At 59.3% G+C, this 12,744-nt stretch overlaps 1 protein-coding gene across 2 annotated transcripts in view; it reads right to left on the reverse strand.

Moving 5' to 3' along the window:
* Positions 1 to 41: 41 nt before the first annotated feature.
* Positions 42 to 12,744, reverse strand: part of WNK3 (WNK lysine deficient protein kinase 3) — a 51,223-nt gene continuing 38,520 nt past the window's right edge. For both annotated transcript variants that reach the window (XM_030547211.1, XM_030547212.1), the window contains exons 18-24: positions 11,305 to 11,395; positions 10,726 to 10,835; positions 9,317 to 9,771; positions 7,979 to 8,190; positions 6,665 to 6,766; positions 4,737 to 4,936; positions 42 to 4,338 (exon numbers count right to left, since the gene is read on the reverse strand). In XM_030547211.1, the coding sequence (XP_030403071.1) occupies positions 4,009 to 4,338; positions 4,737 to 4,936; positions 6,665 to 6,766; positions 7,979 to 8,190; positions 9,317 to 9,771; positions 10,726 to 10,835; positions 11,305 to 11,395 (1,500 nt within the window). In that variant the 3' untranslated portion in view covers positions 42 to 4,008. The remainder of the gene's footprint in view (positions 4,339 to 4,736; positions 4,937 to 6,664; positions 6,767 to 7,978; positions 8,191 to 9,316; positions 9,772 to 10,725; positions 10,836 to 11,304; positions 11,396 to 12,744) is intronic.

Raw genomic sequence — 12,744 nt, forward strand, 5'->3', positions numbered from 1 at the left:
GATGAATTGGAGATTTATAAACACCAAAAAGAAACAAAATATTAAAAAACGAAAATCCAAATGTATTTCAGGTTAACAGTTTTCACCAAACATTTCACCTTTACAGAGTTAGACCGTGTAAAATGAAGGACAGACACAGACTGCTGGGTTTCAGAAACAAAATAGCCCAGAATGCATCATTTTAATGACTTTTAAATAAAACACCTAAAAGGGATGTTAAGAATCACGCCCCGCAGAACAATGCCAGCGGCTTGGCTTATTGTGATGGCTTAATTGGGGACACAAATAATTCATGAGGGATGCTTCTGTCGACAAAACAAGCTTTCAAAATTGTTGCTACTGAAAGGCAGATCGGCGCTCCAGCTTTCACATGCTTCACCAAAGATCCCAGGTCAACTGTGCACTGTCTAAATCAGGGGTCCCCAATGCGGGGCATCTAAATGCGCCCACATCCTGGCCAACGGTCGAGCATCTGCTGAAATGCCGCAGAAATGCCGCAGAACTTCGGCGGGATTTCAGCAGGTGCTCCACCACCACCACGGTCCTTCATCTGGCGCTTGCTGGACGAAAAGGTTGGAGACCACTGGTCTAAATCATAGTTTCGTTCATCCAGCTGAATTCAAGGGGGGGATCAGCCACTCAAGAGAGCGAATACACAAATAATTAACTCAGAAAACGGAAGATCAACTGTCACTTTGAATCCATAACACAAAGGATGGAAATAAAGCAACAGCGGGAAATTGGAGGCTGGATTCAAACGGCACTAAAAAAATAATGAGGTAGATAAACCCAAGAGCAAACGTAAAAAGCGCCAGGTTCAGCAGACTGTCTCCCAAACCAGCCTGTATTAAAATGATACATTCGTTACAGTGGAGGACAACCCCGGTGGACTTCCACCTGAAAGAGTCACAGCAGGAAAATTAAAGAAGTCTCTTTAAAAAAAAAATTCCCATTTGTTTATCACCTTCAAATCCTTCATGCTGGACAGAAACTAAAAAAGGCCCGTGGGAGCCGGCGAGCTCCTCGTTACAGCAAACGAAGATAGGAACCGTTAAATACAGACCAAGCGCTGCCACTGACTCTTTTGGGGGGTGGGGGCGTGGTTTGGTTTGTTATCAGAGTCACAGCGTCTACGCCTAGCATGCTGCTCAGACACTTCATGACAGGGAGGATACATCTGGCGGGACTGCAGTCTAGGACTGTCATTTGCCCTAGGAAACAGACACAAGGGACTGGGCCATACAGACACAGGCGTTTTCCCGCTCTAAGTGCAGTCATTTCTGCTGTCGGGCCTGATCTGCAACACCCTTGCGTGCTGCTGTTTAAAACCTTCCTGAGTCAAAGCTAGATTCCCAGTGTCACTAAGGGTTTGTCTTCCCAATTAACTGTCCCTGTCCCTGATTACTCACACACTTCAACCTGTGCTTTGCTGGATCAGGGCCAGAGCACTCAGAAATTAGCAGGGTCAAAGCCAAAAGCATCCTCCACACCTGACTGTATACCACTCAAGCTGTGTCAGTTACAGACACTAACCCAGTCCCACCCCTCCTGCAGACACGGTTCTCCTCTTCCTACCAGGGAACAGGCGCACGTACCAACAGGCGCACGCTAAGCTGTGCTTTCGCTCTAGCTGTGTCAGTTACAGACACTAACCCAGTCCCACCCCTCCTGCAGACACCGTTCTCCTCTTCCTACCAGGGAACAGGCGCAAGTACCAACAGGCGCACGCTAAGCTGTGCTTTCACTCTACCTGCATAGCGCTCAAATTTCTGTCCGGTTTTGGTGTCAATTACAATCAGGTCCCAGAGCTAATTCAGAGTCTTAGGCCTGGGTGTACGGAAAATCCCTCCTGCTGCAGCCTTAAAGAGCAGACAAGACCTTGGTTTCCCCTCCCAACGGAAAACCAACAGCTGTTTCACAGATCTGTGCTTTGGGGAAAGGAAGAAAACTAAGGCCAAGCACCTCCCATTCTCCTCCAAGGGGAAAACGAAACCTGAGTTCAGAGTCCACCGTTTGAGCCTTGTTTTTAACGGCGTGAACACAACCAGCCTAGAAACAACTGAAACGTCTTAAACCCAGTGAGATGAGAAATGCTGTTCTCAGGTCTTTACAAACGCCACTCGCTTTCTGCGTGTGGGTGTGTTTTCTGCACATGTTCCTATAAAAAACTGGTGTCAAGTCACCCTCGGATGCGTGGCCCCTCCCAGGAAAACTGTGACCCAAATCCTAGGAGACAGCAGAGCTAAGGCAATGCAAGTGGCTGCAGGCAGACGAGGTAGGGGGCAGCATCAAATGGGGCTGCATTTGCACCACTTCTAATGCTGCTCTAAGCAGGGTTTCAGGGTGGAGCAGAAGCACTTGGCACACCTGGGAAGTTCCTATCTGACAAAGGGCCCAGCCTTGGAAAATCCAACGGACTCGAAAGCCACCTGGCAAAGAAATGTCTGTTTGAAACTCAGGACGCAGAAAGGCCACGAGACAGCAACGCCGAGGGGAATCGGGATGCATTTTGGCAAGTCCCTGTTCCTACCACAAACCTAACCCAACCCCACGTGCTAACATCCTTGCAAAGAAGACAAGGAATTGAAGCCAAGCTGGGCGCCGGTGAGAGGGAGAAACAGGATGTGCTGCACTTCACATTAGCCTCAACTAGTCTCTTACTGTGAAAGCTCCCTCCTAGCACAGCCACGGCAGGGCTGCAATCGGGACATGCTAGTCTACAACCCCAGGCCTCGGAGGCAGGCTGCAAAGGCAAAGAACAGGAAAAAGACACAGACTCACTGATGGTCAGCACTTTCGAACGAACGTTCTCCAAATCATGAAGTGAAGTCGAGTGTGTGCAGGACCCCAATGTTGTTCAGGTTGCTGGACTTAAGGTTTCAGAGCCCAAAAGGGGCCAGATATGAGCTATTAGAGCAAAGCCGGGATGACGTGGGATGAAATTTTCCGAAGTGCCAATTTCAAAAGAGACGTAGGAGCTGATTTTCAAAGGTATTTAGGAGTGTAGAGATGCAAACAGCCAGCTACCGGCACAGTCACAAAGCAAGTTAGGCAGCTAAATTTGATTGAAATCAATGAGTGAAGCCACTGAACTGTTTCAACCTCTGAAAATCCAGAAAAGTCCCTTTCGAAAATAGGACTTGAGGCAGTATTTTCAAATGTGCCTAAGACAGAAAAACATTGGAAGCTGGTGCTTCCAAAAGGCAGGCTTTTCCAAACAAGGGCAGCTGCAAAAACACAGGGGTTGGGTAGGGCCCAATTCACTGTGTTTGCTCCCAAATTCCCTACAGCACTGAGGTGCACACCGCCCTGTTGCCGTGTCTAATTTTGCACCTCCAAATCTGTGTCCCACATGGGTGACCGAGATCCGAAGAGATTTAAAATAGCCCCCTCCCAGCAACTCCTGCCACTCTGCAAAAATAACCAAACCAGAACTCGTTTCAACAGGAAACACACAACTCCCCAAGCATCTCTCAGCTGCCCAAATCAGTGTGCGTGTGAGGAACAAGGAAATAGCAGCTGGCTTTGCACAGAGCTGCCCTGAATTCCTGACCCAGCGAGATCAAGGAAACCCCTTCTCAGTCCCCAACCCTCCTGGCTCAGGCTCAGAAGGTCTTTAGAACTCGGCAGAAGCGAGCTGCGCTGATCAAAACTTCCCGGCCGCGGCTCAAACCGCCGTGAGTTCTAGGAGCACTTTTTCCATCAACTAACTTAAGAACCAAATCATAAACTCCTCCCCACCATGACGTCTGCCATTGAAAAGATGCAGGCAGCTTCTCCGCCAGAGGGGGGAAATGGAGGTTTCTTTTTGAAGCCATCACATCTCGGGGGCATGAGACGCAGGAGCCGAACTCTCCAAAGCTGGTTAAAAATTTCAAATCAAATCAAGTATTCCGGGAGGATAGGAACTGCGCCCGAGCCAAATCGCCTCCGCTGGCAGACTGGGCGTCTCCATATGGTTTGCAGGCCACGACGGGGGAGTTCTGCCTCCAGCTGCCTGCTCCGGCCTCATTTGGGACCAGGCGGGATGGTAGCTGGGTTAGGGACCGGGGAGGCTGGGAATCCCAGCATGCTGCCCCCTGGCTGGAAGGGTCCGACGGGCGGGGAGGGGACAACCACCGACTGCTGAGCCATCCCCGAAATGCCCACCCACTGCATTGGGTAAGCCACCCCTGCCATGGCATTGTACTGGCAGACGTGGGGTACTCCATAGGGCGGCAGGACGCTGGAGAAAGCCGGGAGGGCCAGTCCGGGGGGCAAGGAGGCCGGCACAGTCCCGTGGATCTGGGAGAGGGAGGAAATCCAGGTGGAGCTGTAGCCCACGGATGCTGACGTGTTCTACGAGGGGAGAGTGAAGAGAGAGCAGTCAGGTGGGTCAGCAAATTCTGCCCCTGCCCCCCTCGCAGTGCCAGAGAGGGAACCCAGGACTCCAGGCACCCAGCTGCCCCCCTCTAAGCACTAGGTGTCACTCCCCTCCCTGAACCAGGGACAGAGCTCCCAGCCCCCCCTGCTCTAACCACCAGCCCCCACTCCCCTCCCAGAGCCAGGGAGAGAACCCAGGAGTCCTGGCTCCCATCCCCCCCTGCTCTAACCACCAGCCCCCACTCCCCTCCCAGAGCCAGGGAGATAACCCAGGAGTCCTGGCTCCCAGCCCCCCCGCTCTAACCACTAGACCCCACTGCCCTCCCAGAGCCGGGGAGAGAACCCAGGAGTCCTGGCCCCCAGCCCCCCCCCACCTCGCAGGCTTTGCTCCAGCTGTCCCCATCCAGCCGGTGCTGGCTCTGTTTGAGCTGGTTCAGGCTGGGTTTCAGGAGGGCGTTCCCGACCGCCTCCTTAGTCCAGTCGTCCACCAGCTTGTGCAGGTCATCGGTGAACATCCCCTTCTTGCTGGCCGGGGACTGCTGGCAGGAGGCAGCGCGGCCACCGCACAGCTGCTCTGTCGGGGAGAGGGGCAGAGGGGGGTTAGGGGGCAGGGGCGGGGCACACACGGCTCCCCCTGCTGGCCACAACAGTGACCCCACAGCGAGCCCATGGGCCCACTGCCCAGGGGGAATTAGCTGACTAGACGCCAGCCGAGTATGTGGCCCTCACGCTCCCTGGAGACGGGGGCCAGCCCCTGTCCTACAGGGTGGGAAAGTGAGGCGGGACAGAGGGGTGAGCTGGTATCCACCCATCCGTCCATCCCCGTCGGCACCGCTCCGTCCATCCGTCCGTCCCCCCCACATCGGCACTCCTCCGTCCATCCACATCCCCACCCATGCCCCTCTGTCCGTCCGTCTGTCCTCCCCCACATCGGCACTCCTCCGTCCGTCCACATCCCCACCCATGCCCCTCTGTCCGTCCGTCCCCCCTACATCGGCACTCCTCCGTCCGTCCACATCTCCACCCATGCCCCTCTGTCCGTCTGTCCCCCCACATCGGCATTCCTCTGTTCATCCATCCACATCCAAACTCCTCTGTCTGTCCGTCCCCATGGCACCCCTCTGTCTGTCCTTCCGTTCCTGCACACCACCCTCCCTCTCTCCATCCCCACACACCTCTGTATCCACCCCCTCCTTCTTCCCCATCCCTCCCTCCCTCCCTCCACACATACCCCTTCCACCTCCCCCACACCCCTTCCGTCCCCCCGCCACACCCCTTCCATCCCCCCCACCCCCTGTCCCACACACCCCTTCCACCCCCCTGCCACCCCCCTTCCATCTTTCCATCCCCATCCAATAGGGAGGTCCCAAGCACTCAGAGGGAAGCTCTGCAGGGGCAGGGATTGTCACCCCAGGAGGTACCGTAATATGCCTAATAGACACTGTACAGCACACGGTGGGGTTATGGTCTGTGGCTGGGGTGCCGTAATACATCTAATAGTCACTGTACAGCACCCGGCACAGTGGGGTTATGGTCTGTGGCTGGGGTGCCTAGGAGGTACCGTAATACATCTAATAGTCACTGTACAGCGCCCGGTGCAGGCGATCAATGCGCTGCCACGGCAGGGTCCTAGGGGGTCTCATGCTCAAACAGCGGCTCAGCCCCACTTTAAATTAATGCCTCTGGGCTCGGCGCCAGGTGGATCTCCCCAGACTCGGTGCCAGGCAGAACTCATTGGGCAGATCTCCCCAGGCTCAGCACCGGTGGTGGAACTCACCAGGCTGGGCAGGGGCCAGACCATATCATCCACCGTGCCTGTCTAGGCTTGCACACCAGGAGCCTGGCAGGTGGCCCCGAGGCAGGGCAGCGCAGCGGATAAGTACAGGGTGGAGGGCCCAGACGCACCCCCGAGCCTGAACCAATGGGGCTCTGAGAAGTGGGTTATACAGAACCAATTGTGGCCAGAGAAGCAGATTAGACCCAAGAGGGGCAATTTGGACAGACAGACCAAACCGCCCCCGAGTCAGGCTAACCCAGAGCAGCCTAGTAGGGTCTCTTAGCTCACACAAAGCGCTTTCCATGTATACATCTCAACATGCTTTACAAAGGGGCGCCAGTATCACAGATGGGGAAACCGAGGCACAGGGCAGGGCCGAGTGACTCATCTGAGGAGCTGGGAACAGAACCCAGGTCTCCCAAATCCTAATCTGGCACTTTAATCCTTAGCCCAAGCTGCCTCCTCCCTGGGCTGTCTGCGTGGGAACTGGCTAAATGCCTCTCCTTCTCCGGGGCGCAGAGATACCTGGGCTGGGCTCCCCTGGGGCACAGCTCTGATGCAGCAGGCGGGCCTGGATGCTCAGCTGATAGTCAATCATGGAGGCGGCAGTGGTCGTGCAGCAGCACTCTATGCGTACGGGAGGGATGGAGTTAAAAATCAAGACGTAACCCTCCTGTTTTCTAACCTACATGCCACCAACCCAGGGCTACAGCCTAATCTGGGGAGTCAGTCACCCCCACTCCCTGTCATGGAGTCCCCGGGCGATGCTCTGGAACTGCTCCCCACCAAGCCAGGCAGGACTCTGGGAGCCTCCTCTCCCTCGGAGCAGACTGTCTCCGGGGCAAGAAGCTCACACGGCTTCACCTCCTGGGTCTCTCCTTGGAGCATTCAGCATCCTCTGCTCCTCCATGTGCTTCCCACAGCGAGTCCCCCCAGGCGGGGTCCTGCGGGGGCCAGAGGGCCCTGCACCCCCACTGCACAGCCAGACGTGACTCTCAGCCCGCCAGTGACACAGAGGTTTATTCGATGACAGGAACACAGACTAAAACAGAGCTTGTAGGTACAGAGAACTGGACCTCTCAGCCGGGTGCATTCTGGGGGGCACATCTGCCCTCATTCCTTGTCCCCAGCCAGCCCCAAACTGAAACCCCCTCCAGCCCCTCCTCTCTGTGCTTTGTCTCTTTCCGGGCCAGGAGGTCACCTGATCTCTTTGTTCACCTTTAGCATCCCCTTGCAGTGGGGAAGGGCCCAGGCCATTTGTTGCCAGGATACAGCGTGTCGGCCATTTATGCACACTGGAGACTTAAGAAATGCATGGGGAAACTGAGGCACCCACACAGTATTCAGAGGAAACATTCAGAACAGTCCCACTTCGTCACCCCACCCCATCCAAAGTAAGTAACCCCTTCAGGGCAGCTGGCCCTGCTGGGGTCACCATGGGCAAGTCACGGCCTTTCTGTCCCTCAGTTTGTCCAGCTGTAAAATGGGCATACGTATAGCAGCAACGGTCCCTTCTGCTCTGAAATCCATGCACCTCAGTAGGAGCCAGGGGCCACTGTTCACAGCTTTGGCTTGCGTCAACTTTCAGCCCTGGCCTGGCGGGAGCCCCAAGAGCCCGTAACCAATATCTGTTCCCCACGTAGGCGGCAACGAGGCAGAGCAACCAAGCTCCTGGAGTCTCTCCCACTAAAGCCTCGTTTCCAACTCTCCGATCATCCCCAAGGCTTGTTTCTGGCCGCTCCCCCGTGCGACACCCATTCCCTTGTGATCCCCACCCCCTGGAAGGCCAGAAGGGACAGAGGCAGCCCCATGCCAGCCAGGGCTCGTTTCCTGCCTTACCGGTAGTGACAATACAGTTCTCGGAGTGCGTCAGGACTTGGGGCCGGCTGCGTAGTTTGCTTTTGAAGGAGCGAGGCCGGCGGGGGGAGGCGGGCTGCAGGGCCAGCTCCGCCAGCTCGGGCTTGCTGTCTTTGAGGGCATGCAGGCGTGTGTACAGCTCCTGCAGCTCCCGGCTCTGCTGGGCCTGGAGCGTCACCACCTCCTGGACGTGTCTGCGGGGCAGGAAAAGCTATCAGCACGGCGTCCCCCAACCCAGCGGGGACTGGCGCTGCTCCGTGAGGGAGACCTGGGTTCTCCCCCCGGCTCTGGGAGGGGAGTGGGGGCTGGTGGTTAGAGCAGAGGAGACTGGGAGCCCGGACTCTTGGGTTCTCTCTCCAGGCCTGGGAAGGGAGTGGTGTCTAGTGGTTACAGCGGGGGGGCTGTGAGCCAGGACTCCTGGGTTCTCCCCCCGGCTCTGGGAGGGGAGTGGGGTCTATTGGTTAGAGTGGGGGAGCTGGGAGCCAGGACTCCTGGGTTCTCCCCCCGGCTCTGGGAGGGGAGTGGGGTCTATTGGTTAGAGCAGGGGGGCTGGGAGCCAGGACTCCTGGGTTCTCCCCCCGGCTCTGAGAGGGGAGTGGGGTCTAGTGGTTAGAGCAGGGGGGGCTGGGAGCCAGGACTCCTGGGTTCTCCCCCCGGCTCTGGAAGGAGAGTGAGGTCTAGTGGTTAGAGCAGGGGGGGCTGGGAGCCAGGACTCCTGGGTTCTCCCCCTGGCTCTGGGAGGGGAGTGGGGTATAGTGGTTAGAGCAGGGGGGGCTGGGAGCCAGGACTCCTGGGTTCTCCCCCCGGCTCTGGAAGGAGAGTGAGGTCTAGTGGTTAGAGCAGGGGGGGCTGGGAGCCAGGACTCCTGGGTTCTGTTCTTGGCTCTGTCACTTCCCCAGCCTATGCTCTGTTTCCCCTTGTCTGTCCAGCATATTTAGACCAAGCTCTTGACCCACTCTAGGTGTTGCGCCCGCCTGACCTCTAGGCATTAGAGGAAAAACAAGGAACGGTCCTGCCAATACGCTCCTGGCTGGCTCTGAAAGGACAAAGCAGGACTGGCCTGAGGCACGCCTGAGTCTGCACAGAGCCTGCGCCGAGAGGTGTGACGTGACCCTGCCTGAATCTACCAAGCACCTGCGCCAGCGGCTGCCCTGTACCTCTCCATCCCAAGCCCCACTGCTTGGGGGGCCTGGCCAGCCCCACCCCAGCTGCGGGCTGGACGTGTGGCAGGAGAAACCCTGGGGAAGGAGAGCCCCGGTCCTGGTGCAGGTTAGAGGAGGTCACAGTGGGGCTGCCCAGGGCCGGAGACGACCCCCTTACTTCTCCCGCAGCCGCTGCAGCTCCACCTTCAGGTCCTCGTCCTCGAGTTCGGACTCGTCGTCGCTGCTCATGGGCGAGGAGGCTGAGAGGAAGAGGGAGCTGCGGCGCTTCGCCCCGTGGCAGGCGCGGTCCTCGGCCGTCGGGGGGCGCCGCTCCCTGCCGGACCCCAAGGTCTTCCCCAACTCCTCGGGGCCCAGCTCGCTGTCGGAGCTGGGCTGCCTCTGGACAGGCCCCTCGGCCCATGGCTCTGTGCTGCTCCCTGTGGCCGACAGCTCCTCTGGCTCCCGCTCCGGGGTGAGGGAAGAGGCGTCCGTCTCACAGGCCGGGCTGGCCCATAGGAGTGACTCTCTTGGCGGGGGGGTGCCTGGATCGTCCGCCTGAGGCTCCTCCAGCCTGGCAGCGTCAGGCCCGGCATCTGCCACGTGCGGAGCTGGCTGCTGCGGCACGGCGGTGACCTGGGAGGCAAAGGGATAGGCAGGATTAGCTGGGACGGGCAGGCCCCGGCCATGAAGAGGTCATGCCTAGAGGTGATGGGAGGGGCTGGGAGCCAGGACTCCTGGGTTTTCTCCCTGGCTCTGGGAAAGGAGTGGGGGCTGGTGGTTAGAGCAGCGGGGGCTAAGAGCCAGGACTCCTGGGTTCTCTCCCTAGCTCTGGGAGGGGAGGGGAGTGGGGGCCGGTGGTTAGAGCAGGGGGGCGCTAAGAGCCAGGACTCCTGGGTTCTCTCCCCAGCTCTGGAAGGGGAGGGGGGCTGGTGGTTAGAGCAGCAGGGGCTAAGACCCAGGACTCCTGGGTTGTCTCCCCAGCTGTGGGAGGGGAGTGGGGGCTGGTGGTTACAGCAGGGGGCGCTAAGAGCCAGGACTCCTGGGTTCTCTCCCCAGCTCTGGGAGGGGAGTGGAGGCTGGTGGTTACAGCAGGGGGCGCTAAGAGCCAGGACTCCTGGGTTCTCTCCCCAGCTCTGGGAGGGGAGTGGGGGCTGGTGGTTAGAGCAGGGGGGGGGGCTAAGAGCCAGGACTCCTGGGTTCTCTCCCCAGCTCTGGGAGGGGAGTGGGGGCTGGTGGTTAGAGCAGGGGGGGGCTAAGAGCCAGGACTCCTGGGTTCTCTCCCGGCTCTGGGAGGGGAGTGGGGGCTGGTGGTTAGAGCAGCGGGGGCTGGGACAGGACTCCTGGATTCTCTCCCCAGCTCTGGGAGGGGAGTGGGGGCTGGTGGTTACAGCACAGGGCGGGCTGGGTGCCAGGACTCCTGGGTTCTCTCCCGGCTCTGGGAGGGGAGTGGGGGCTGGTGGTTACAGCACAGGGCGGGCTGGGTGCCAGGACTCCTGGGTTCCCTGCTGGCTCTGGGAGGAGAGCGAGGTCCAGCGGGTTAGAGCCAGGGCATGGGGAAGGAGCCAGGCAGTGGCTGGCACAGCCCACCTGGAAGCGGCCTCGCTGATAGGACACCGAAGCCGATCTCCATCTCCCCCTGGCTTCGTCCTCCCTGGCCTGCTTGGCAGCCCCCTCCGTCCTCATCTCCTCTGCCTCCGCTGCCGAGCGGCGCCACAGCCGGCAGGAAAGAAGAGCAGAAAGAGGGGAGGGCATCGCGGGTTGGAACCAGGCCGCGCCGCCCAAGAGCGCCAACGCGTGCGACACCCCGCCCCCGGTGCTAGCCGGTTCGCCCCTGCCCCCCCGGCCCGAGACTCACGCTGCTAGGTGGAATGGAGAAGAATGGGGGGAGCGGGGGGGAGCCCGAGCAAAGGAAAGTGGCGACGGCTGCGGGGTGAAATGACGCGGCTGGACACAAAGGGGCACAGCGGGGAAAGAAATCATAACGGATGCTTTACCTAGGGTGGAGCCCTGTCTCAAGCACACTACCTTGGCGGACTTTGGCTCTCTTGAAAAAGCTGGTGGATTGCCGGAGCCTGAACGCCCAGCTTTTTAATTTGCGAGTCCAGGATTTCTTGCTAATAGGGTTTTTGAGACTAGGGCAAGTAAAGCTTAGGCCAAAATATCCACCTCCTGTCTGCAGATGAAGGGCTCCGACGCTGGCCACCGCAGCGGGGCAGGCCTCGGGGTTCGGCGGGGGGGAAGGCTCCGGGGACGGCTCCTGCCGGAGACAAAGGGGAGGGAAGGAGAAAAGCGCAGTGCCTGAGTGGGATGGGGCAGCCACAGATTCGCAAGGCAAAGGGGGCCCCTGGGACCCCCCCACATCAGACTTCCCTGAAATAACGGCTGGGGGCCCTAGAGAGCTCCCAGGAAACAGCCACCGGGAGCTAGTGTCACCAGATGTCCCAGTTTTATAGGGACAGGCCTGACTTTGGGGTCCTTTTCTTGTACAGGCGCCTGTTACTCCTGTCACCCCGTCCCCTTTTTTCACACTTGCTCTCTGGTCACCCTATGGAGGCGGGGCGGGGGGAAAGGGAGGGCAGAAACCACCATCCTGCCCCAACCCAACTTTCCAAACCGTACCAGGCCCCCTTGCCACTCCACCTCATGCATCTAAAGGACTTTCCAACGGGCTGGCGCATTAGGGGCCCCAATCTCGGCCAGGGGAGGGGTCTGCGTGGCACCCGGCACTACAGGAACCCCAATCTCGGCCAGAGCAGGGGTCTGCGTGGCCCCCAGCACTACAGGAACCCCAATCTCAGCTGGGGGAGGGGTCTGCCTGGCCCCCGGCACTACAGGAACCCCAATCTCGGCCGGGGGAGGAGTCTGCGTGGCCCCTGGCACTACAGAAACCCCAATCTCGGCCGGGGGAGGACTCTGCGTGGCCCCCGGCACTACAGGAACCCCAATCTCGGCCGGGGGAGGAGTCTGCGTGGCCCCCGGCACTACAGGAACCCCAATCTCAGCCAGGGCAGGGGTCTGCGTGACCTCCAGCACTACAGGAACCCCAATCTCGGCTGGAGGAGGAGTCTGCGTGGCCCCCGGCACTACAGGAACCCCAATCTCGGCCAGGGCAGGGGTCTGTGTGACCCCCAGCACTACAGGAACCCCAATTTCGGCCGGAGGAGTCTGCGTGGCCCCCGGCACTACAGGAACCCCAATCTCGGCCAGGGCAGGGGTCTGTGTGACCCCCAGCACTACAGGAACCCCAATCTCGGCCGGAGGAGTCTGCGTGGCCCCCGGCACTACAGGAACCCCAATCTCGGCCGGGGGAGGACTCTGCGTGGCCCCCGGCACTACAGGAACCCCAATCTCGGCCGGAGGAGTCTGCGTGGCCCCCGGCACTACAGGAACCCCAATCTCGGCCAGGGCAGGGGTCTGCGTGACCCCCAGCACTACAGGGACCCCAATCTCGACCAGGGGAGGGGTCTGTGCAGCCCCTGGCAAAAGGGGACCCCGATCTCGACCAGGGGAGGGGTCTGCACAGCCCCTGGCAAAAGGGGACCCCGATTTCGGCTGGGGGAGGGGTTTGCGCAGCCCCCGGCACAAGGGGACCCCGATCTCGGCTGG

Source organism: Gopherus evgoodei, unplaced genomic scaffold (genome assembly GCF_007399415.2).
Source record: "Gopherus evgoodei ecotype Sinaloan lineage unplaced genomic scaffold, rGopEvg1_v1.p scaffold_57_arrow_ctg1, whole genome shotgun sequence".
NCBI classification, from domain to species: Eukaryota; Metazoa; Chordata; order Testudines; family Testudinidae; genus Gopherus; species Gopherus evgoodei.